General features: G+C 55.1%; 1 protein-coding gene across 5 annotated transcripts in view; it reads left to right on the top strand.

Moving 5' to 3' along the window:
- The first annotated feature begins 1,979 nt into the window (after nucleotides 1–1,979).
- The window catches only part of NTNG2 (netrin G2), a 79,751-nt gene continuing 59,531 nt past the window's right edge, over nucleotides 1,980–22,199 (top strand). The window contains exons 1-5 of one of the 5 annotated variants that reach the window (XM_063635739.1): nucleotides 1,980–2,547; nucleotides 2,626–2,761; nucleotides 5,770–5,859; nucleotides 6,222–6,352; nucleotides 6,588–7,283. In XM_063635739.1, coding sequence (XP_063491809.1) covers nucleotides 7,071–7,283 — 213 coding nt within the window. In that variant the 5' untranslated portion in view covers nucleotides 1,980–2,547; nucleotides 2,626–2,761; nucleotides 5,770–5,859; nucleotides 6,222–6,352; nucleotides 6,588–7,070. The remainder of the gene's footprint in view (nucleotides 2,548–2,625; nucleotides 2,762–5,769; nucleotides 5,860–6,221; nucleotides 6,353–6,587; nucleotides 7,284–22,199) is intronic. The other 4 variants (XM_055270616.2, XM_055270615.2, XM_055270613.2 and 1 more) reach the window with 4 other exon arrangements.

The raw sequence follows: 22,199 nt of genomic DNA, 5'->3' as shown, positions 1-22,199 counted from the left end.
AAATTGTTTCTAGTGGCACATATCTTTGCATATGGGTCACCAAAACCATCCTGGCAGTGCTAGGGAGGAGGCACCCGTGGTCCCTCCACTGTGTTTAGATGAACTACAAGTAAGAAGCAGCCCCTTCATCTCTTTGGCCATTCCTAACAGCATCCAGTCCACAGTGATGATGGAGGAGCAGGGCGGTTCCCAGGGATTGATGACCCTGCCCCGGGGTGACAGCAGGCTGAGGGCTGACCCTGGTCATCACTCACCCTGTGCAGGAGCCCCACACCCTGCCCTTCTCTGCTGCCTGCAGGCTGAATGCTTAAAAATCAAACCGCTAAGATCTGTTCTCTTCTCCCAAGGAGCTTCCTCCTGCATAGAACAGGTAACCAGGGGCGGGCCCATGTCTGCCTTGCTGGGCTGCTTGGTGAGACAGGCCCATCTCCAGTGGTAGGCATCTGACAGCATGTGCAGGTAGAGGCACAGGATGGCCTTGTTTTGACCCCTCTTTGAAAAAAGAAGGATTTACCGTTCATATCTCACATATGGGGAAACTGAGCCCCAAAGCAATCTGGGCTGTGTTCCAAGTTCACCAGCCAGCCAGGCCAGTGACAGAGCATCACCCAGGAACCCAAGAGCCCTGCCTCCCCGGCCACAGTCCTTAGCTATGTGACCTTGGGCAAGTTACTTAACACCTTTAACTTGAGGCTTTGCTACTAGCAGTGAAGTCACAGGGCTTTGGCGAAGATTCAGTGAATAATGCACACAAACTGGTTTGCATAGAGTCTGGCATAAAACAGGTGTTCAATAAATATTATTATTATTACAGCAGATGACAGTCTTTAATTCCGCATCCTCTTCCCGATTTGTCACAAGATTCCAAATATTATTCAGCAGTATAACTCCCTCTCCAGTTTTCAGGGCAGCTGAGAACAGGGAAGGGTTAAGGTGGAGGTGAAGGGTGGCAGCAGGGCGGGGCACTGAGGTGCCATGTCTTGCTCCATTCCCAACACCCTCTGTGACCTTGGGCTGGTCTCTCTCTCTCTGCTTCTCTCTCTGTCTGTCCTCAGGCCCTTTGTTCTTGATGCATCCAAATGACAGTGCTGGCTGCTCAAGGCTGCAGTGAGCCCACCCCAGGAGGCCAGGAGTGTCCGAAAACCACATGTGCTTCTGGAAGGTGTGGAAACTCTCCCAGAAGCCCCGGGAGGCAGGCTGGCAGGAAACCTCCCGGGGGTCGGAGATCCCAGGACTGCCCAATGTGATATTGCCAATTCGGTGGCCTCTGCCCGGGGCTGCTGCTATGGGAGCCCTCCCACACCTGCCTCCCGTGCTTACAGGGGAGGGAGACAGAGAACCCCTCAGCCAGGCCCCTCCTGCCCCACTACTCTGCACTCTCTGCAGAGCTGGCTTGGCTTCGTCAAAAGCAGGGCCCATCAGGGTGGAGGCGGCGATGTGTCAGCTGGTATTCAGGCTCTGGTTGTGCGCTCAGATCGCTCCCCCTCCCCATCTCCCCAAATCCACCCACCCACCCCGGTACCCACTGCTTGGGGCCTTCTGGGTGGCAGCACTTCACAGAGAGAGACCGAGGAGCAGCCCTGAGCCCTTGGCTGTGGGGGGTGGGGAAACTGACTCACTTGGCCCCCCTCCCTCGTGCCGATGGGGCAGCCCCCACACCCATGGGCGCTGGCACCCCGGCAAGCCCCCGGGTTTTGGAAAAGGAAGCTGCAGCCTGGCTGCGCCTGACCGGAGCCGGCTGAGGATGCGCTCTGGGCGCAGGGACCCGCTGGCCCCCGAGCCAGGAGGCGATGTTTAGGCAGCGACCCCCCAGAGGCTGCCGGGGCCACCCTGGCCGCGGGCCCGCCGGGACGCCCCTGCTCGCCGCGCCCCTCCCCGGGCCGTGGCGCGTCCCCCGAGCCGCGCAGTATTTCCTTCCTGCACCTTTAAGAAGACCGTTGCTCCGTGGTGGGATGGTGTGTTAAAGCCACACAGAGGAAGTTACGCAGCCCGGATCAGACCGAGAGATAAAAGCCCCGATGGTGATCGTGAGTGATGGCAAGAGGATTTAGCCTCGGCATTAACTTGGAGCGGAGTGCAGGGGGGCAGTGAAGCGCCCGCCATCTGGCCCGCGCCGCGCCGGGGGGATGCCCCGGCTCCCCGACGAGACGCCGCGAAGCCCACCCGGGCCGGGGGCTACCCGGCGCCCGAGCGCGGGTCCTCCCCGGGCCGCCCAGGGGGGCCAAAAAGTTTGCACTTGTTAGCGGCGACCTCCCGCTCGGCCCGGGCGGGCGATGCGGGCGGCGCGGGCGGCCCCCTCCCCCGGCCCGCGTCTCCGGGACGGCTGCGGGCGGCCCCCCCGGCGGCCGGAGGGCTCCCCGGCCCCGATCTGACGGCGGCGGCGGCGGCGGCCACAGCGGCGGGAGCGGCGCGGGGAAGGAGCAGCGGCTCGCAGCCCTCGGCCCGCGCCCCCACCCAGCGCCAGCCCGAGGGGGGAGGCGCAGCGCCGGAGGGTGGCGGTCCTCGGCCCTCCCGGGTCTCCGCGCCGGGAAGCCGCTCCGAGCCGGGGTAAGGCGGGCGGGGAGAGCCCGGGAGGCGGGCGGGGGGAGAGGCTGCAGCTTGGCCAGGCTGGTTTCATTTTTAAAGGGCTTCGGTGACCATGCAGCCTTGCCCGGGCCCGGGAGCCACTTACAGCGGCCCGGCAAAGGCTCGGATGCAAAAGTTGTTTGGTGGCGGCTGCTACGAGCTGAGGACTGGAGTCGCCCCAGAGGGGTGTGTGAGGGTGCGTTCTTAGCAGCATCTTAAAGGGGTAGCTTGTCTTTCTGGCCGGCTTCCCCCGGGTCCTTTCCGTCGTGTGTGTGTGTGTGTGTGTGTGTGTGTGTGTGTGTGTGTGTGTCGGGGAGGGACGTTGCAAGGATGCTCGAATGTGTCTCGGAAAAGGAAACTAACCCTGCTCCCGCGCCTCTCCCCCACCCCCCAATTCCACCGCCACCGCTTAGAGCCACCCCCATCCCGTGCCCTCCCATCTCTCTGCAAACTGGGAGCCTGTGAGTTGCACAGAGAAACTCCCGGCCAGCCCGGCCGCGGCTGGAAACTTCTCCTGGCGCCGGGAGGGGGTCGGGAGGTGAGGGGGCGCAGGCACTGGTTTGGGGCCGGCGTGGAGTCGAACCTGGAACTGAGAGGCGAGCAGGTGGGGGGAGCAGAGGCGGCGGGAAGGCGGGAAGAGAGGACCGCGGGCTCGCGGGGTCCGCCGGCTCCGGAGTAAGTTGGCCGTTTGGGCTGGGGGCGGCAGCGCCGGGGCAAAGGATCCAACAAGTTCCTGGGCGCCCTGCTCTGTGTCTTTTAATTAAGGGAGGCAGTGGCGAAAAAAGGGGCACCTCAGTCCCGGCCGGGCCTTTATTACAGGCTTAATTATTAATTGCTCCCGTGGCTTGCACACAACTTTGGGAAGACGAAAAGCAGCTGTGGGGCTGCCGGGTCGTCGGTGTCCCAGGCACAGGGCTCGCAGCCGGCCCGAAGCACTGGCTCGACCCTGGCCCCTGCCTCGACCCCGCCCGCCGCCCGCCGGGACCCACCCGGGGCCTGCTGCTCGCGCCCCGCCTCCCGCGCCCAACTTTCCAGGGCTCCCGCGGGCGGGGACCCAGGGGCCGGATAAAGGGCCCGCTCCGGAGCAGGGGGACACCGGGGCCGCCGGAATTAGGACGCCCGCCGAGGCTGCAGTGAGCGCGGGGCGCCCGCTGGACCCCGCCCGGGGCAGAGGACGGGAAGGTGACCCCGCCGGCCAAGCTCCCTTTCCCTCCCGGCAACCCCCACCCTCCCCTGAAGGCAGATTTCACCCCCCTCCGCCGCCCCTGCTGAGGAGGGAGAGGGGACCCCGGGGTGGGCTGAGTCCCCCCTAGCCCCAGGAGCCCCCAGCGCCCTCCCTCCCGTGCCCCCGGGGGCCCCGCGCCCGCCGCGGCAAGTTTCCCCCACGGCGAGGGCGCAGCCGGCAACTCCAAGAGGAACCTGCTGGCTAGCCCAGCCAGCTCGGGAGGCGCTAATTCAATAAGACAGAGAAATCTGAGTTCAGAAATCCTGATAAAATCTAATTTTCGGGTTTTAATACCCTGGCTATCAGCCCCCCTCGGTTCCTGAGGACTCTTAAAAGAAAATAAAGCACAGTGATTCTATTTGTTTCTGGGAGCTGCAGTTTCTTAATAATATCAGGTGAAGATAAATTTTCCACGGAGAAAACGATCCGCCGGGATGCAGCCTCTTACTCTGAAAATTTCCCTGCCGACTCCTCACTCTCTGCGCTCCTCCTCGTTATCCGGGGACTCCTGCCTCTCTTCCCCCTTCTCTTTTTTCTTTTTGGCAGAACCCGCCTGTAATATTCGTGTGCTGAGCTCATGATTCCCCCTGCGATGCCAGCAACGCCCAATTGACTGACTAGTTGTAAACACATTTTTCCCCTGGCAGATTTTGTTGTTGTTAGGGTTTTTAAAATTTATTTATTTTCCAGGGAATGCGTGGCATTTAAACCAACAGGACTGCAATTAATAGATTTGCGAGTTGCGCCGCACGAGCCGCTCGCCCCAGCCTCCCGGCCTCCGGGCCTCGCTGCCTCCCCGCGCCCGGTGGCTTCCAGCGCCCTGCAAGCCCCGAGCAGCCGCGGGTCCTGCCGCTGAAGGAAGGTTGCAGCTGCGCCCTCCTTGCAAGCCGCAGCCCGGCGTCCTGGTTGTCCCAGCAGCCAGGAGCTCCCTACCTGTTAGTGAACAGTTGGGAGTCGACTGCTGGAAGAATTAATTAGGAACGTGCTGTGCTCTGGGCAGCGCGAGCTCTCGGGTAGAGGCATCCAAACCTTTGCCGGCCGCGCTATTTTATTTTTACTACATTTTCTCAGGTTGCAAAAATAGACACCGGGCACGTTCTTTCTTAGAGTTTTCTATCAAGGAGCGCCTTCAAGGCCGGGCAGGCTCTATAACAGGTTCTCCTTTAAACAGCCAGAGGTGAGAAGGGAAAAATGGTCCTGGCTGGGTTCTCATTCATCTCCATCAGCAGCTCTTCACCCAGAGAGAGGGGCAGGGGTCGCCCTAACGCAGATGAGTGAGTCCCATGCCCGGAGCCCTGGGGCCCTGGCTGGGGGCTGCTCCCAGCCTGAGGTGCTCAGGGCAGCAAGTGTCTGCCACTTCGGTTTGTCATTTTTGGCAGGAGCGTTTTTCTGTCTGGGTGGAGAATAGAGTTTCATGGAAACACAGTTAACTCTTCAGGGGCATTGCACGTACAGGAGGTAAAGAGGATGTCAGGGGAGAGCCAGGCCTAGACTGGACATTTGGGGCGGTTTGGGAAGTCAAATGCAATCATCGGAGACATAGTAACCAGAATAATTAATCATGCAGGCACTTCTGCTGTAACTTATTGCAGTAACCTTTGCCCTATTGGCCAATATTTTTGGCCAGAATCCCACGCTGGCTGGACTTGGATTCTCCGGGTGATGTATCCAGTGTCTGGAACACACCACAGTACTGCAATTGTGTTATTTCCCAATGTAACATTCATGTAACTGGTATCTATTTTGATGTAACATATTAATTATATCTATTTTGATTTTAAATAATTAACAGAAGCTTAAAATAGCACAGCAATAATCGTAATAGTAACCCATTTATAGACATACCCTCTAAGAAGGATTTGCAAAATGCTGGACTTGATCAGAAAAATCTGAACTCACAAAGCATTGTCACCTCTTTGGCAGTCTTCAATATCCCTAGTTTCTTACAGTTAAAAAAAAAATTAAATTTGCCATTTCAGATTGTGCCTATGATTGGGGAGCCGTTTCTCAGTGCCTGGCTCTTCATGGCTGGCCAGCATGTGGAGCACTCTGTTCATCTGTACATATAGGTATGGGCTCATCTGCACCTATAGTTACATTCTCATCTTTGCCTTTAACAACTTTGACATTCTGACTTGACAGTCATGGTATTTTAAAGCAACCATTAAATCTTGGCTCCTGGGCATGCTTTCAAAAGTCTCTGACCCCCAAGCAGGGGCACTTCTGCTGAACTAACACTCCCATAAATGAGAGAAAAACGCATCACCTTTTAAATAGCATGCCCGATCTCCAAATGTGCAACTCTGATATTAATAAAAATAACCCAGTTTTCTCGGGAGACTTTGCTAATGCAGCCTCATTTTTTGCACATTTTGCCGGAGAGCTTTTGTTCTTACACGTCTCTATTCTCCCCCTCTTTAATTTGTTGCAGGTGTTGTTGCTAATGAGCTCTCTCTCTCCTCCCCTCTTACAATGAAAGACGTCAGACCCCAGGTACCTGGATGGATTGAGAGCTGAGATCTCAGAAACTTCATAATAAGTTGACGATGGCTACCAGCCAAGGTCAGCTGGGCCCCATTAGTGCTGGCCCCCAGCAAAGCAGAACCAAATAGCCTTCTCCCCAGTTAACACCTCAGTAGCTTTTTATGCTAGTCCAGTCACACAGCTGTTGCCACCTTAAGCTCATATGAAAGAAATCTCTTTTATTGGTCTGAGAACCCAAGTCCAGTCCCAAAGAGGGAACATGTTTCCAGCTAACATGTCCACCTCCTGATTTTATTTTATCTTTACAATGCAGGCTGGAGGGTTGTTTTGCAGTGGTGTTGCACACGTCACCCATTAAGAGCCCTTTAAAGACCTGGATTGATTGGAAGGACAAAAATTAAAAGCAATCTGATCTGGCCTCATGCAGGATCCCTGTGGATTTTCTCCTTATCCCATTTCCATCCACTGTCACAATTTGAGAGTCTGCCTGATTTGATCAGCTTCACCTCCGGGGGAGGTGTGATGTCAAGGTTAGGAGGACGTGAAGTTATGGGCAACTTTCTGAGCTGTCCATCAGCAGTCTGAGAAACGCTGGCTCTGAATTTTCCGTGCCGGCCTTTTGGAAACAACAAGTTCCTCGCTGTTTGCAAAGCTTCAGTGCTCGGGTCCCTGGGACACCCCGGCCACCCTCGCCTGGTAGATGTGGCATTTCCATGCTGAGGCCGCGAGTCCCGCCTGACCCCGTCGCTGCCTCTCCAGGGCTTCTCTGGGCCGCGCCCCTGCAGACTGCGCAGCCATGCTGCACCTGCTGGCGCTCTTCCTGCACTGCCTCCCTCTGGCCTCTGGGGACTACGACATCTGCAAATCCTGGGTGACCACAGATGAGGGCCCCACCTGGGAGTTCTACGCCTGCCAGCCCAAGGTGATGCGCCTGAAGGACTACGTCAAGGTGAAGGTGGAGCCCTCAGGCATCACGTGTGGAGACCCCCCGGAGAGGTTCTGCTCCCATGTAAGTCCGCTTACTGCTGTTTTGTTTGCCCAGGCCAAGTGGGAGGAGGTCTGGAGTAGATCCTTGGGGTGGATGAGCAGAGCCGGGGTACCGAGATGCAAGGCTGACTTTCCTGCCTCTTGACCAGGTCTGGACCAGACCTGGACGAGGTCTTTGTCCCACCTTGGAAATGTGTCAAAACAGAGGCCACCCTGAGGACACTGGGGTCATGTGACATTGTTTTCTGGGGTAGCGGCATTCTCGGCCAGCTGGCCACTAGATCAGTTCCCTCGGGTAAGCCCATAGTATTCAGCTCCGCAGCCTGGAGGCTAAGCCCCACCTCCTGCGTAGGAAGTCAGCATCCTGGGCGAGTGCGCAAGATGCTACCTGCAACATGATACTCTAAGCTCCCTCTGTTCATCTTTTCTGCGGTGCAACCTCTTAGCCCACTCAATCCAATCCAGCAGACAGTACTGTGAAGCTAGAGCATGCCAAGCACTGAGCTGGCCCTTTGCATGGGGAGGTTTGACGGAGGCTCAGAGGGGATTCACGCAGGATGAAGTTGGGGGTCAGGCTGGGACAGACAGTGCAGCTTGGGTCCCCTTCCAGTTCCATTCCTACACGCAGTGATGGCAGCCCCTGGGTAAGTCAGGGGAAGGCAGACATTCAGGCATTGTCCCTTGCCTCCCTAGTTAGAGAAGGAAGGGTCCTAGGGGCACGGAGTGCTTCAGTACTCAAGTAATGTTAACGGCAACAACAACAGCAGAGATGGTTGCATGCGAGCTGCCTGAGTGTGTGGGCCAAGGCTGATGCCATTGCGAGGAGTCCTCCCCTCAGCTAGCCAGGTGGATTCTATGTTGTATAAAGCAGGAGTGTCAGGGGAGGGCTCTGGCCCAGTGACGTCTGTGGGCTTCTATTCTGTCATCTGCAAAATGGGCACACTAAGAGCACACACTCCTAGGGTCATTGTGAGGAGTTTGTGGTTTAATTAATGTAGGTAAAGTGTTCGGAATAGGACCCGGCACAGAGTAAGTGCACGCAGATGTTAGCCGTTGTCATTCCGGTCATACAGGTGGGGTAACTGAGGCAGCCCAGGGGTGACGGGTAAAGGCGTCTGGCCAAGGTCACACTCCAGGAGGTGGCGAAGCTGTGATTCCAGCTTAGAGTGGCTCTGATGTCTCTGAGCTAAGCTGCTTCCCACTGGGCAGTGCTCTGGAGGCCGTCCCTGGCGGGGCAGGGCAGAGCCGGGTAGGGCAGCCAGGAGGCAGGAGCGCACAGGAGGGGATTGATGCCATCCCCCAGGCAGCTGCTACCTCTGCGTGTCCTTGGAGGAGCCTCCAGGTCTCTGGGTTTATGGTGGGGCTGACCCGGTGCCCCCACCTCAGAGTCCTGAGGACTTGATCTCATGGGCCGGCTTTGCTCACATCACAGGGCAGTCAGCCCGAGAAGGGAGCTTCTTACTCAGGCTTGTCAGTGGTGATGAGGCTGTCACTGTGGGTGGTGGCTGGGCCAGGGCCAGCTGGGGAGAGAGGGAGGAAGGGAGGGAAGGAGAAGGCAGCACGAAGCCAGGAGCTGGGGCTGGATAGTCTGTGGCCATAACTGCCCTAGGGACCACAGGGCCGAGCAAGGGGACTGGGCTCTGGAAGCCAGGAGGAAGGCCAGGATGGGGGCCAGTGCTCAGTCCACATCTCAGAGCCAGTGGGAGGGTTCTCCACACACTCCCGGGAACGGTCAACCTCTGTCTCTCATATTAGAGTCTCGACTGTATTTTTTCTCTTAAATATTAATCACTGCCTTAACGTGCTTGGGGGAGCAGCTAAATCATAATTCTAGGACCAGCTTTGGATCGAGGGCTTGAGGTGGGGAGATGACCCTCAGAGGCAAGTCCGAGGCCCTCTCCTGGCCAAAGCTGTCTAGGATGTCATTGGCCCTGGACCTCTGCCCTGCCCCCACCATCAGACAGAGAACCCGGTGCAGTGGGTGGCTGCCCTGGGGAGGTGGTCACCCCTCCCAGTCCCAATGCTGGCAGAGCCTCATCCCAGGCAGCCATCCTCAAGCTTTTGGGTCTAGAAGAGTGCTCTCTCCCATCCCCATCCCCTGCTCCTCTCCTGGGCAGACAGGTGGGGAAGGCAGGGGAGAAAGAACAGTCCCTCCACAATCTCCCACATGGGCGAGTCCTCGGCGTCTCGCCACCTGTTTGATGGACTTAAATATTTCATCATGGGCTGCCATCCGGCTCTGCTGTGATTACAAATGTGTGTCCGATGAGGATGGGGGGGCCGCCGTGGCAGGTGGACAACAGCCTTTTGCAGGGCTGGCTTTTGGAGGGGTGGTTTTTGGAGGGGGTGGTTACTTCTAGATAGATCTGGGTTCAAACCCTGATGCCACAGTTTATTGCGGCTTCCCCTGGGAGGGTCCGGGCAGTAGGATGCTCTGAGTTGGGTCCTATTCTGATCTCATTTTAGGGATTAGGAAGTGCTGCCTAAATCCTGGCAGCGTCACTCCGTTGAGAAGGCAGCCTGGGAACTGCCTGTAGCCAAGGCCCATGCCCACCCACCAGGTGGCACAGCCTCCCCTCTCTCAACTTCTGACCTCTCTGAGTTTCACTGTCTTCCTCTGCCCAGTAGAAACCATAATGTAGGAGTGTCACGGTGCTGGCAGGACGGCACAGCCCGGCCATGCTGCCGGGGTGCATACGGACACATAGTAGGTACTCAGTGTGCAATACTAGTCACCGGTTTATTACTGTTGTGATTATGGCCTCGGTGATTTTCCTGGCTTCTGTTCTTCCCTGGGGTCCTTTGCCTCTCCCCAGCCTTGGGGACGCCACGCCTCGTATTGCTAGTCTCTGGCAGCAGGTGGAAGATGCAGGCTGGGGGAGCTTCCTCGCCTGCAGCCCCAGCAGCTGTTGTTAACCAGCCACCAGGGGGCGCCCTAATGGCGGCCAGATGCCCACTGCCCCCTTAGCCTTGCCATCGCCCATGGGTCCTTGCTTCCCTTCGCCCCTTCTGTGGCAGGTGCTAGGTGTGTCCCAACATCCAGCCCACGGGAGCGCAAGCCCGGCTGCACTCCGAGGGTACAAGAGGGACCCAGGGGTGGACGGCCTTTTCAGATGCGGAGTACAGACCCTCTCTCTTTCCCAGGCTTCCTGTCCTTCAGCAAGGCCACCTGAGAACTGAATTGTAAATTCCAGCCTTGCGAGGAAGGGGAGGAGGCTGAAAGACAAGATAAATGAATAAATAAAAACCTATTGGCTCTAAATGCACAATGAGAATTAATAGGGATGAGCTCTCAACCGAGGATTCTTGGGCAAGGACAAAACTGCAATGAGGGCTGTGGGAGAAGAGAGGCGGCCCCCACCCAAATTCCCAGGGCCTGCCCCTGAGGTCAGCCCGGCAAGGCTGCGGGCCAGGGAGGAGGCAGGAAGGGCGGCGAGCGAGCAAAGACGTCTCAGCCCCTCAGAGGGCAACTGGTGCTTGCGGGACCCTTGGAGATGGGGAGGGCTTGACTGGCATTGGGAGGTGCCCCTTAGTGCTCTGCAAGACAGGTCTCCCGCCGGCCACCTGTGCTCCCCGTGAGAGGAAGGGGGAAACCCTTCCTTTGTGCCTTGGAGACAAAAGCTAGCCACCCGAGACTCAGGGGTGAGCTGACGAGCAGGAGAGAGAGACGGAGAGAACTACTGCCCAGGCAGCGGGGTGCCAAGGGAATCCTGCCACTCCCACTCAGAGCAATCGCCTCAGTGCAGGAGCACTAGCCTCACCTTGATAGAGGTGCAGAATCCCAGACCCTGCCCCACACCTGCTGAGCCAGACTCTGCCTTTTAACAGGAAGTCTCTGGAGCGCTGGGGTAGGGTTGGTCCAGGGTGGTGGATGAAGCCTGTCGTTGACGAAGGGGCCAGAGGTCTGTGGGTCCCATGGGGTCTGTGCAGGTTAAGGGGAGAGACATTGCTGAGGGGAGACAGGAGCCAACAGGAGAGCAGCAGGGGGTCCTGGGAATGGGGGGATGGAGCTGGGAGCCGAGATTCCCAGATGCGGGCCTTGCTTGCCAAGGCGGGGGGTCTGTGCTTCTGAGCAGGAGCCGGTGGAAGGTTCCAGAGAGAGGCAGCACTACCTCCTGACAAGAGCTACAGGCCTGGAATCTGAAGCCCTGAGCTCACATCCCAGTGTTGTCACTTGGGGGCTGGGTGGTCTGAGGTGAGTCATTCAAATTCTCCAAGCCTCAGTTTCCCTATCTGTAAAAGGGGTATGATCGTGACTGCCTTGCCCATCTCACCGACTTCCTGGGAGAGGAAATGCCTCTCACAACATAATGGAAGGTGCTTGGCAGAGACTGTAAGTTCTGTTCTAGTGTGAGGCTTGAATATTATTGTTTATCCAATCTTGATAAGCTTGACGTTTCTACATTGACATGGGTGAACATTCAAATTTCAGCCATGTTGGAGTCTCCAGCATACAGAGGCACCTTGGCTTTGGTAGACAGGAAAGCCAAGGGCGGGCTGTGAACGTGCATCTTTGAACACACATTTTACTCAGTTAGAACCTGCTTTAGCTTCTCTGTGCCTCAGTTTACCCAGCTACAGAGCAAATGGTTCTATTCTTCCCCCAGGGGGTCTGCTGGGCTATTGAATGCAGAGGGCAGGCAGGTCCTGGAGTCCTCGAGCCACTCCCCACTGTGACATTGAACACCACATGCAGAATCAAGGTCACAGATGCTCTGCCTCCTGCCAGACCTCGAGGATCATGAAATGTTTCCATCCAACAATGCAGAGCTGACCAGCCCGATGGCTCTGGCCTCCTTCCCCCTCTGTGTTTCTGGCCCCAGCCTCCCTCCTCTCGCCATCACACCCCTCCAGTCGGCAGATGTTTCCAGGTCTGACCTCATGCCAGGCACAGTTGTGATGGGAAAGTGAGATGACTAGAGAGAAATTAAGTGAAAAACAAGAGAAAAACACAACAGACATTGAAGACAATACGCAGCTAACAACAAATGGTGACACTGGGGCCTGATATGATAGGAGCTGGGGAAGGAGGAGGGCGTGCCCCTCCCCATGAACTCTCCCGGCGCTCCAGCCTTGGCCTGTGCTGTCTCCTCCACCCGAATGCCTGCCCCCTCCTTCCTTTGTTTTCAAGGCTTCCGCTTCTACCTGGATAACCCCGGCTCCTTTTTCAAGGTTCAGGTTGGACCCTACCTCCTCCTCCAGGAGGCCTTCTCTGACTCTTTTGCCCAGTGGGGTGAGGAGGCCCTCATTTGGTCATCATTCTGATTACTGACTGGCCTATCAGTGAAGAGCTCTGGCCTTAGGAATGGAGAGTTTAGAATCCCGTGCTGTGTGATCTCTGATGTAGACCTAACCTCTCTGAACCTTAGTTTCTCAATGGGAGCTATTAATAGAACATGCATAGGAGACTGTCATGAGCACGGCGCTTGGCACATAGTAGGTGCTCACTGCGTGCTGGCTGTTGGGACCAATTCTGTAACTTTAGATGTCTGCTTTCCCCTTGGACTGTGAGCTCCTCAAAGGCAGGGCTGTCTCGCTATCTTTGCATCCCCAGCACCTCCCTCTGGGCTTGATCAGTGCCCAGTAAGCATTTCCTGAATGAATGGATGCATGGGAGGAAGCATAGTGTGATCCAGGAACGCTTCTCAGAGGAGGCAGGATCAGGGCTGTATTTTTTTTTTTTTTTTTTTTTGGAGTCAGAGTCTCGCTCTGTCGCCCAGGCTGGAGTGCAGTGGCGCAATCTTGGCTCACTACAAGCTCCGCCTCCCGGGTTCACACCATTCTCCTGCCTCAGCCTCCTGAGTAGCTGGGACTACAGGCGCCCACCACCACGCCAGGCTAATTTTTTGTATTTTTAGTAGAGATGGGGTTTCACCGTGTTAGCCAGGATGGTCTCGATCTCCTGACCTCGTGATCCACCTGCCTCAGCCTCCCAAAGTGCTGGGATTACAGGCGTGAGCCACCGCACTCGGCCAGAGCTGAGTCTTGAAGGAAAAACTGGGGTTTGGGTCAGGCAGAGGAGACCCTGAAAGCCCCTGCTCCGCTCCACTGCAGTCTCTGTTCTGTGGGATTTGCGATTGGATGAAGCCGGGAGGTTTGCGCAACTCTGTCCTTAAGTCAGTTGCGAGTGACTTTGGCGCCTGAGCTGCACCCGCCATTAAAGCCAGTCAGTCTCTTGAAATGCCCAAGGCAGGGCCCAGCCTAGGACAAGAATAGTTCCGTGAAATGACATCTTGTTGCACAGTGAAGTCTCCCTCCTGGGCAGCAGACAATGAGAAGACGGAGGCCCGGGGCCCGCGGAGTGAGATCCTTGCTTCTGACTTCCCTTGAGGGAATGGGGTTGTGTCTAGACACCCCATGGAAGGCAGGCAGCTGTGTGAAAGGACCCAGATGGGACATCTTTCCAAAGAATGTCAGAGACTTAGAGACCCCAGACCTTTCCGGTTTGTGCATCCCCACCTTCCCAGGCTGTCTTCCTCTATGCTTCCTAATCCTGATGTTTAATCCATTTCCCTTTTTCTCATTTACTGTGGGTATGATGACAAGCTGCCTCCAATCCCACCTGCGATGGGGCAGGCAGTGAATGGACAGACGGACGAACGGACAGACAGGCAGGCCGCACCATGCTGCGGATGAGATGGATGGACGGATGAACGGACAGGCAGGCAGGTCGAACCATGCTGCAGATGAGACAAACGGACGGATGGACGGACAGGCAGGCAGGTCGAACCATGCTGCGAATGGAACGGACAGATGGACGGACGGACAGAAAAGCAGGCCGCACCATGCTGCGAATGAGAACTTCGGCTTCTGGAGGGAGCAGATGGGGCCCGGGCGCATCCCGCACTTCTGGGATGTGGGACTTGGGATAAGTGCCTGGTCACCCTGAGCCGTGGTTTTCTCATCTGAAACTGGGCATGGCGCTGGACACAACCTCGAAGAAAGTGTGTACAAATAAGATGAGACCAGGCTTGTGATGCCCTCAGCTGGGTGCCAGCACAAAAGGAATGCTCAAAAAAAGGGCCGGGCGTGCAGTGGCTCAAGCCTGTAATCCCAGCACTGTGGGAGGCCGAGGTGGGTGGATCACCTGAGGTCAGGAGTTCAAGAACAGCCTGGCCAACACGGTGAAACCCTGTCTCTACTAAAAATACAAAAATTAGCCGGGCGTGGTGGTGCACGCCTGTAATCCTAGCTACTTGGGAGGCTGAGGCAAGAGAATCACTTGAACTTGGGAGGTGGGGGTTGTAGTGAACCGAGATCGTGCCATTGCACTCCAGCCTGGGCGACAGAGCAAGACTCCGTCTCAAAAACAAAAAAAAAAAAGTGTAGTTTTATTTTTATCCTTTTTAATTCTAGAATTTAGCTTGAGGGACAGAAGAGGACCCCATAGGCCAAACCCACAGCCAGAGGCACAGGCCGTGGGCTCAGAGGTGGGCCTTGCAGGATGGGAAAGGTCAGGAGAGTGAGGATGTAGACAGAAGGAATGGTTTGTGCAGAGACACAGGGAAGGGGGCCGGGTGATTCGAGGGGAAAGTGCGTGGGTGACAGAGAGGAGATAGTCCACTCCCCCTGCCCACCTCATCCAAGCCCCTGTAAGTCTGTTACTGTGCATCTGACCGGTGAATATTCTGAGACTTCTCAGAGTCCACTGAGTGTAGGAGCTGGAGTTCAGCCTTCCTGTGTCTGGCTCCTGACCGCTCGCTAGGGTTAGGAAGGATTAGGCCACAGGCTCTGAAGGAGCAAGAGGGGCAGGAGGGCAATTGAGGGGCAATTGAGAGGAACCCAGAACATGGAAGCCCTGTGCCATGGGGCTGGTCCAGAGCTCACCAGGCTGGACCACATGGATGCTGAGCCGTGGCCCCTGACCGGGGCTGACCTGGCCAGAGTCCCTGTGGCCAGCACTGATGCAGTGCTCCTTCCTAGAGGGGCTGGGCGATGAGGAACGGGAGAAACAGCAGATGATGCGGGAACCGGTTCTGTTCGGCTTTGGTTTGCAGGATCCGATTTGTTTTTCATCAGCAGCAGATTTGCTTAAATATATGAAAATGTGTTTCTAATTCCCCGAGCACACACCAACTGCTGGCAGGGGAGGGAGTAGTGCATAGGAGCAGAGTGAATGCCACCGGGAGCCAGAGTTCTAGGCCCTGGCTGCTGAGAGACCAAGGATACGCCCCTAGCCTCAGTTTTCCCAACTGAGCAGCAGGGGGTTTGGCTAGATTAACCAGTTCATTCAGTGTTCCCTGCTGATTGCCAGGTACATTCTGGGAGTTTAGGGAAATCCAGATTGGTCAGAGACAAAACCACACATAACGGTGGACTCCAGTGCAGACAGAGGTGTCCTAGATGTATACCCCAGGCTCAGCATAGCAATAAGCATTTTAAAAAAGATTTTAAAACATGTTTTAAACTCAGGTAAAATTCACATAACATAAAATTAACCAGTTAAACAACGTTTTGGCGGGTGCAGTGGCTCACACCTATAACCCCAGCAATTTGGGAGGCTGAGGGAGGAGGATCACTTGAGGCCAAGAGTTTGAGACCAGCCTGGGCAATGTAGTGAGACCCTATCTCTTAAAAAAAAGTCTTATTGTGTCTAACATAAAACTTGCCTTTTAAACTATTTTACAATATACAATTCAGTACATTCACAATGTTGTGCAACCAGCATCTCTACCTAGTCCCAACATGTTTCCATCGCCCCAATAGAAAATCCTGCACCTGTTAATTACTCCCCATCTCCTTCCCCTGCCCCTGAAAACCACGAGTCTACTTTTTGTCTCCATGAATTCACCTATGCTAGACATTTCATACAAATGGAATCAGACAATATGAGGCTCTTTGTGACGGCCTTCCTTCACTGGCATAATGTTTCCAAGGTTTGTCCACATTGTTGCATGAATCAGTGCTTCATTCCTGTTTATGGCTGCATAATATGCCATCGTGTGGACACACCATATTTGGTGTATCCGTTTCCTAACTGATGGACATTTGAGCTGCTTCCACTTTCTGGCTATTAGGAGTCATACTGCTGTGGACATTTGGGTCCCAATTTTTGCATGTGTGTATGTTTTCATTTCTCTTGGGTGTCTACCTAAAAGTGGAGTTTCTGGGTCACAAGGTAATTCTGTGTTTAACTTTTTGGGGAGCCACCAAACTGTTTTCTACAGGTGCTGCACCTCTTACATTCCCACCAGCAATGTACAAGAGTTCCAGTTTCTCCAAATCCTTGTCAACACTCGTTATTTTCTGGTTTTGTTTTGTATTATTAGGATGAGCCTAGTGGGTGTGGGGCAGTATCTCATTATGGTCTTGATTCGCATTTCCCTGATGGCTAATGATGTTAAGCCATCATGTGCTTATTAGTCTTGTTTTTGTTTTTGTTTTGTGTTGTTTTGAGACAGAGTCTCATTCTGTCACCCAGGCTGGAGTGCAGTGTTGTGATCTTGGCTCACTGCAAACTTCACCTCCCGGGTTCAAATAATTCTCCTGCCTCAGCTCCCAAGTAGCTGGGATTACAGGTACACACCACCACACCCACCTAGTTTTTGTGTTTTTAGTAGAGACAGGGTTTCACCATGTTGACCAGGCTGGTCTTGAACTCCTGGCCTCAAACGATCTGCCCGCCTGGGCCTCCCGAAGTGCTGGGACCACAGGCGTGAGCCACCACGCCCAGCCTATTTCAAGTTTAATAAACTCCAATGTATGTATTTTTTCCTTTTGTTGCTTACGCTTTTGGTGTCCTATCTAAGAAACCATTGCTAAATCCAAGGTAAGCAGTGTTTACCCCCATATTTTCTTCTAAGACTTTTATAATTTTAGCTCTTATATCTAGGTCTTTGATCCATTTTGAGTTAATTTTTGTATCTGGTATAAGAGAAAAGGTCTATCTTTATTCTTTTACATGTGGAGATCCAGTTTCCCCAACACTATTTGTTGAAGAGCCTATTCTTCCCCCATTAAATGTTCTTGGCAACCTCGTTGAAAATCAATTGAGCATAATCTATGCACTTACTTCTGGTTTTTTTTGTTGTTTGTTTTTTTGGGGTTTTTTTTTTTTTTTTTTTGAGTCAGAATCTTGTTCTGTCACCCAGGCTGGAGTGCAGTGGTGCGATCTCAGCTCACTGCAACCTCTCCCTCCCGGGTTCAAGCAATTCTCCTGCCTCAGCCTCCCAAGCAGCTGGGATTACATGCACCAGCCACCATGCCCAGCTAATTTTTGTATTTTTAATAGAGACGGGGTTTCACTATTTGGCCAGGCTGATCTTGAACTCCTGGACTCAAGTGATCTGCCCACTTCGGCCTCCCAAAGTGCTGGGATTACAGGCGTGAGCCACCGCACCCGGCCTCAAATCTGTTCCTCTGAAGCATCGAGCATTCCATGTGCACTACTTCATGAAACCCTCCTGGATATTCTGCACAGTAGAAACGATTACTCTCCTGTTGTGCCCATTTTATAGATGAGGAAACTGAGACTCCAAGACTGAGTGAAGTCAAGGCTCAAACGCAGATCCCAGTCATTTAATGACTAGGCCACAGTGAGGCCGGAGGAGGGGAAAAACCCAGTTACCCTCCCCTCCCCCATTTTCTTCTCCCTCTTTCAGGCTGGGATGTGGGCTTGGATTCTCAGAGCAGGGTCCTTGGAAGGAGATGCTGTGACTTCTCTCTGGCCTCCAAATACCTCCTCAGCCTCCACTCCACCTCTGTCCCTCTCCCACGCAGCCAGGCACTGTTCTGTCCTCTTCTTTGTCCCACAGTCAGTGCTTGCATGTAGCAGGTACTTAATAAATGCTGAAGATAATTATCCATCATTTCAAATAGAGACACACAACTTAGAAGGCATGCTGGAGATTGTCTAAGGCCAGAAAAACCCCAACATCGATAAGCATGTTACAGTGAAACTGACTGCTCCCGGGACAGGGGACCCCAGAAGCAGGTGGCTGGTGTCCCCCTGCCCGGCCCAGGCCCCTGAGCTCCCCAGTCCACCACTAGGAAGTCCTGGGCTTCTGTGAAGACAATATAAAACCACCAATGAGGCCAAGTGTGGTGGCTCACGCCTGTAAATCCTAGCACTCTGGGAGGCCAAGGTGGGTGGATTGTCTGAGCTCAGGAGTCCGAAACCAGCCTGGGCGACACAGTAAAACCCCGTCTCTACTAAAAATACAAAAAAAAAAAAAAAAATTAGCTGGGTGTGGTGGTATGCAGCTCGGGAGGCTGAGGCAGAAGAATTGCTTGAACCCAGGAGGCAGAGGTTGCGGTGAGCTGAGATTGTGCCACTGCACTCCAGCCTGGGTGACAGAGCGAGACTCCATCTCCAAAAGAAAACCACTGATGAGGCCCATCCCCTCTCATTTCCTTTGAAGGGGAAACTGAGGCCCAGAGGGTTGGAGTGACTTCCTTGAGCCCCCCATGAGGAACTTCAGACCCTGGAGGCTCCACCCCAGGCCAAGGGCTCTCCTAGAGGTAGACTGGAGCCATGAGGGCAGGGGCCCTCCCCAACCAGGTCTCTGTCCATCTACACATGCCCTGGATCTGACTTCACGTGATGGCGTCTGATGGGGGACATGGGATGCCTGCCCGTATGCCACCTGCAGCCAGCGAGGGCCAGAGCTGCCTCTTCAGGGTCAGTGAGGGTGATACATCCACTTCCCAGCCTGCTTAGGCGAGCTCCCACCTATGCATCACTACTGGTGACTCTGGCATGGCTCAGAGCCAGATCTTGGGGGCCCTGAGGGGATCGAGAGCGCCCCCCCAAGCCCACCTGCCAGCCATGGTCCTCTCTGTGGTGGCAGCATCACAGAAAGTGGACAGAAAGAGTGCTCTGTGCCAGGAGGGCAAGGCCGGGTAGGATGGTGGCGGGAACGCTGGCGATCGCAGCAATGCCAGCTATCATGGCGCTGGGTTTCGGTGGTGTGCTGGACGCCTGAGAGCCTCATGAGTGAGACTCTGGGGCACACGTGCTTCCGTAGTGCCACGCACCGGTGGCAATTCAGAGAAAGGCACTGTGCAAAGCGCAGCCCCATGTGTGCGGCTTTTTGCCTGCTCTCAACAGGACAGAGCCAGGTCAGAGTGTAGATGAGGAGAGGGAGGTGCAGAGAGGTGGAGACGCTGACCCAAGTTTGCACAGCCAAAACTAGGATCGGTCTCCAGGGCCTCTGTCACGGTTCGGTCCTGCCTTCTGTCACACAGGAGTCTGAATGGTCGTTCTGAAATTGAGAGCTAGCGGGGCTAGGATCTCACTGGGCGGCCACAGAGGGGTCCCCTGACCTCTTGGGGTCTCGTTGGCAGGAGGGAATTGTATTGGAATATCCAGGTGTATGGATCCCTATGAATCTAACCCTGGAGTGTTCCAGAACTGCTCACCCTGTGGAAAGGGACTCAGGCCTGTCTTCAAGGACCTGGCATCCTTCTCTCCCAGTGCAGTTTGTCTTGGGTCCCTCAGGGACCGTTTGGGCCTCCTCAGCCCCTCATTCCACCTCCCTTCTGCTGCCCAAGTCATTCGTCCACTTGACTCCAAGAGTCGGCTGGGGAAATAAAAGGAAATGAAAGACGACCAGGCATTTTCCCTTGGCTGGAGCAGAAGTCTGCTGTCGGGCAAAAGGTGAAGAAGAGACCAATGAGAGATGAGCCCACAGTGCTCCTGCCCTCCGCCAAGGCAGGCCGTCCTCTGCTGCCAGCCTGCAGCAGGGACTGTGTCCTTCTGGGAGGTGTCCCTCCCTCTAGGGGATCAAGAGACGGCCAAAAGCAGGTGGCAGCACGTGGAGAAGCCTGTTATCCAGAGCGCACCTTGTCTCTGCCCCTGTCCCCACCCAGGCACCATCCAAAACCTTTGCCCACAGTTCTGGGGCTGGCACTGTCCTGGGGCTCAGCTCCTAGGGGCGGGGCTCCCCCGGGCACTGGCTGCCAGGAGCTGGGTGGCCCCAGGCAAGTCTCTTCCCATTTCGGGGTATAGACTTCCTGCCTGTAAAATGAGGGAGTCTGCAGGTCAACCTCAGAGTCCCACTGTACCCCCAGATTCTGCTTCAGGAGGGAGATTGAGAGAGAGAGAGAGAGGAAGAAAGAGAGAGAGAGATGCAATAACCTCCCAGCATCCAGGAAGACCCAGAGGGGAGAAATGCAGGGAACCAACCCAGAAAACCCTGGAGCGGGAGCTTCTCAGTTTTAATGGTCATGACCCCACTTGAGAATCCATGGTGCTCTTCCTAGAATCACGCATGTGCACACGTGTGTGCAAACACTGGGCTCATGCACAGGTGCACACACACACACACACACACACACACACACATAAGGTTGCAAACACTTTCAGGGACTTCCCAGATTACTCTGAGTCCATCCATGGTCACTTTCGGTCCACTACCTGGCCTGAGCAGGTTCTGCCCTCTGGGGGCTCTTTTACCCTCAGGGAAATCAGGGTTTGGTTTCCTGTAATTGTCTGGTCCAATTGTCTGAGGACTTTCTCTTTTTTTTGAGACAGGGTCTCACTCTGGCACCCAGGCTGGAGTGTAGTGAGGCAGTCTTGGCTCACTGCAGCCTTGATCTCCTGGGCTCCAGCGATCCTCCCACCTCAGCCTCCTGAGCACCTGGGATCACAGGCATGCACCACCATGCCTGGCTAATTTTTGTATTTTTGTAGAGATGGGGTTTTGCCATGTTGCCCAGCCTGGTCTTAAACTCCTGGGCTCACTTTCTTTTTTTTTTTTTTTTTGAGACGGGGTCTTGCTCTGTCACCCAGGCTGGGGTGCAGCGGCATGATTTTGGCTCACTGCAACCTCCACTTCCCAAGTTCAAGCAATCCTCCTTCCTCAGCCTCCCAAGTAGCTGGGATTACAGGCCCCTGCCACCATGCCTGGCTAGTTTTTATATTTTTAGTAGAGACAAAGTTTCACCGTGTTGGCCAGGCTGATCTCCTGACCTTAAGTGATCTGCCTACTTCAGCCTCCCGAAGTGTCGGGATTACAGGTGTGAGCACCGTGCCCCGCCATAGCCAGACTTTCTTGATTCTATATCCTTCTCCTCCTCAGAGCAGAAGCATCGAACATTTGTTGAGTGCTTCATGTATACCAAGCCCTTAACCTAAGCTATAGCTCACTGAACTCTCACAGAAGACTTAAGGTAGAGCTTGTATTTGGACCTGTTTTGAATATGAGGAATCTCAGGTTCAGAGAATTTAAGCCACTTGCCCAAGGCCACACAGCTTCTAAGTAGAGGAGCCTGGCACCTCCAGCCTGGGCCGCCCGGTCCGGCGTCCGGGTTCCTAAACAGGGTGCTCAGCTGACACGAGTCCCTCTGGATCTCAGAAAGCGCCTGATAGCCGGAGGCGGCTGTCATCTGTGTGTGTGTGCGCGTGCAGCCATGTGTGCTGGTGAGCATACTGTCCCTGTCAGCCTCTCCTCCCCCAGCACACCCTGGCAGTCCAGAGAAGGGAGGGCCCAGAGGAGTGACGGTGGTGTTCCCCACCCCCTGCCCTTTGAGACACAATGGAGTCTGCTAATCCAGTTACTTGATAATTCACTTATTTCATGTCTATTTGGCAGCGAGCGTGCTCCCACGCACCAGCTCTGGGGAAGGCGAGATGGCTTTGCCTGGAGGAACCTGATCTGTTTTTCTGGGGAAGGAGTGGGGGAAAAAATTGCACCCAACAATGGACAATAATGGGCCTAAAAATAGAGGGTGGAGGGTGCAGGGGGTGGAGGAGTGTGGTGTCTGCCAAGGGAGGACTCCAGGCCTGTCTGCTTGGAACGGGGCAGCCCTACCCTCCTGCCCAGTTCCCCTCCCCTGCGCTGGGTTGGCTGCCTCTCAGCCTAGAGGAGTGGCACGGAAAGGAGGAGGCCCAAGCGGGTGGAGGGTTGGGTGGCCTTCCTTGCTGTCTATGCCCGCTCCAAAATGGAAAATTGTCCCACCCAGGGGGTCCTGGAGGCAGCAGCCACGACCTCGGGTG

Source organism: Symphalangus syndactylus, chromosome 3 (assembly GCF_028878055.3).
Source record: "Symphalangus syndactylus isolate Jambi chromosome 3, NHGRI_mSymSyn1-v2.1_pri, whole genome shotgun sequence".
Classification (NCBI taxonomy): domain Eukaryota; kingdom Metazoa; phylum Chordata; class Mammalia; order Primates; family Hylobatidae; genus Symphalangus; species Symphalangus syndactylus.
The sequence above is the reverse complement of the archived record's forward strand: the minus strand, read 5'-3'. Positions and strand labels throughout refer to the sequence as shown.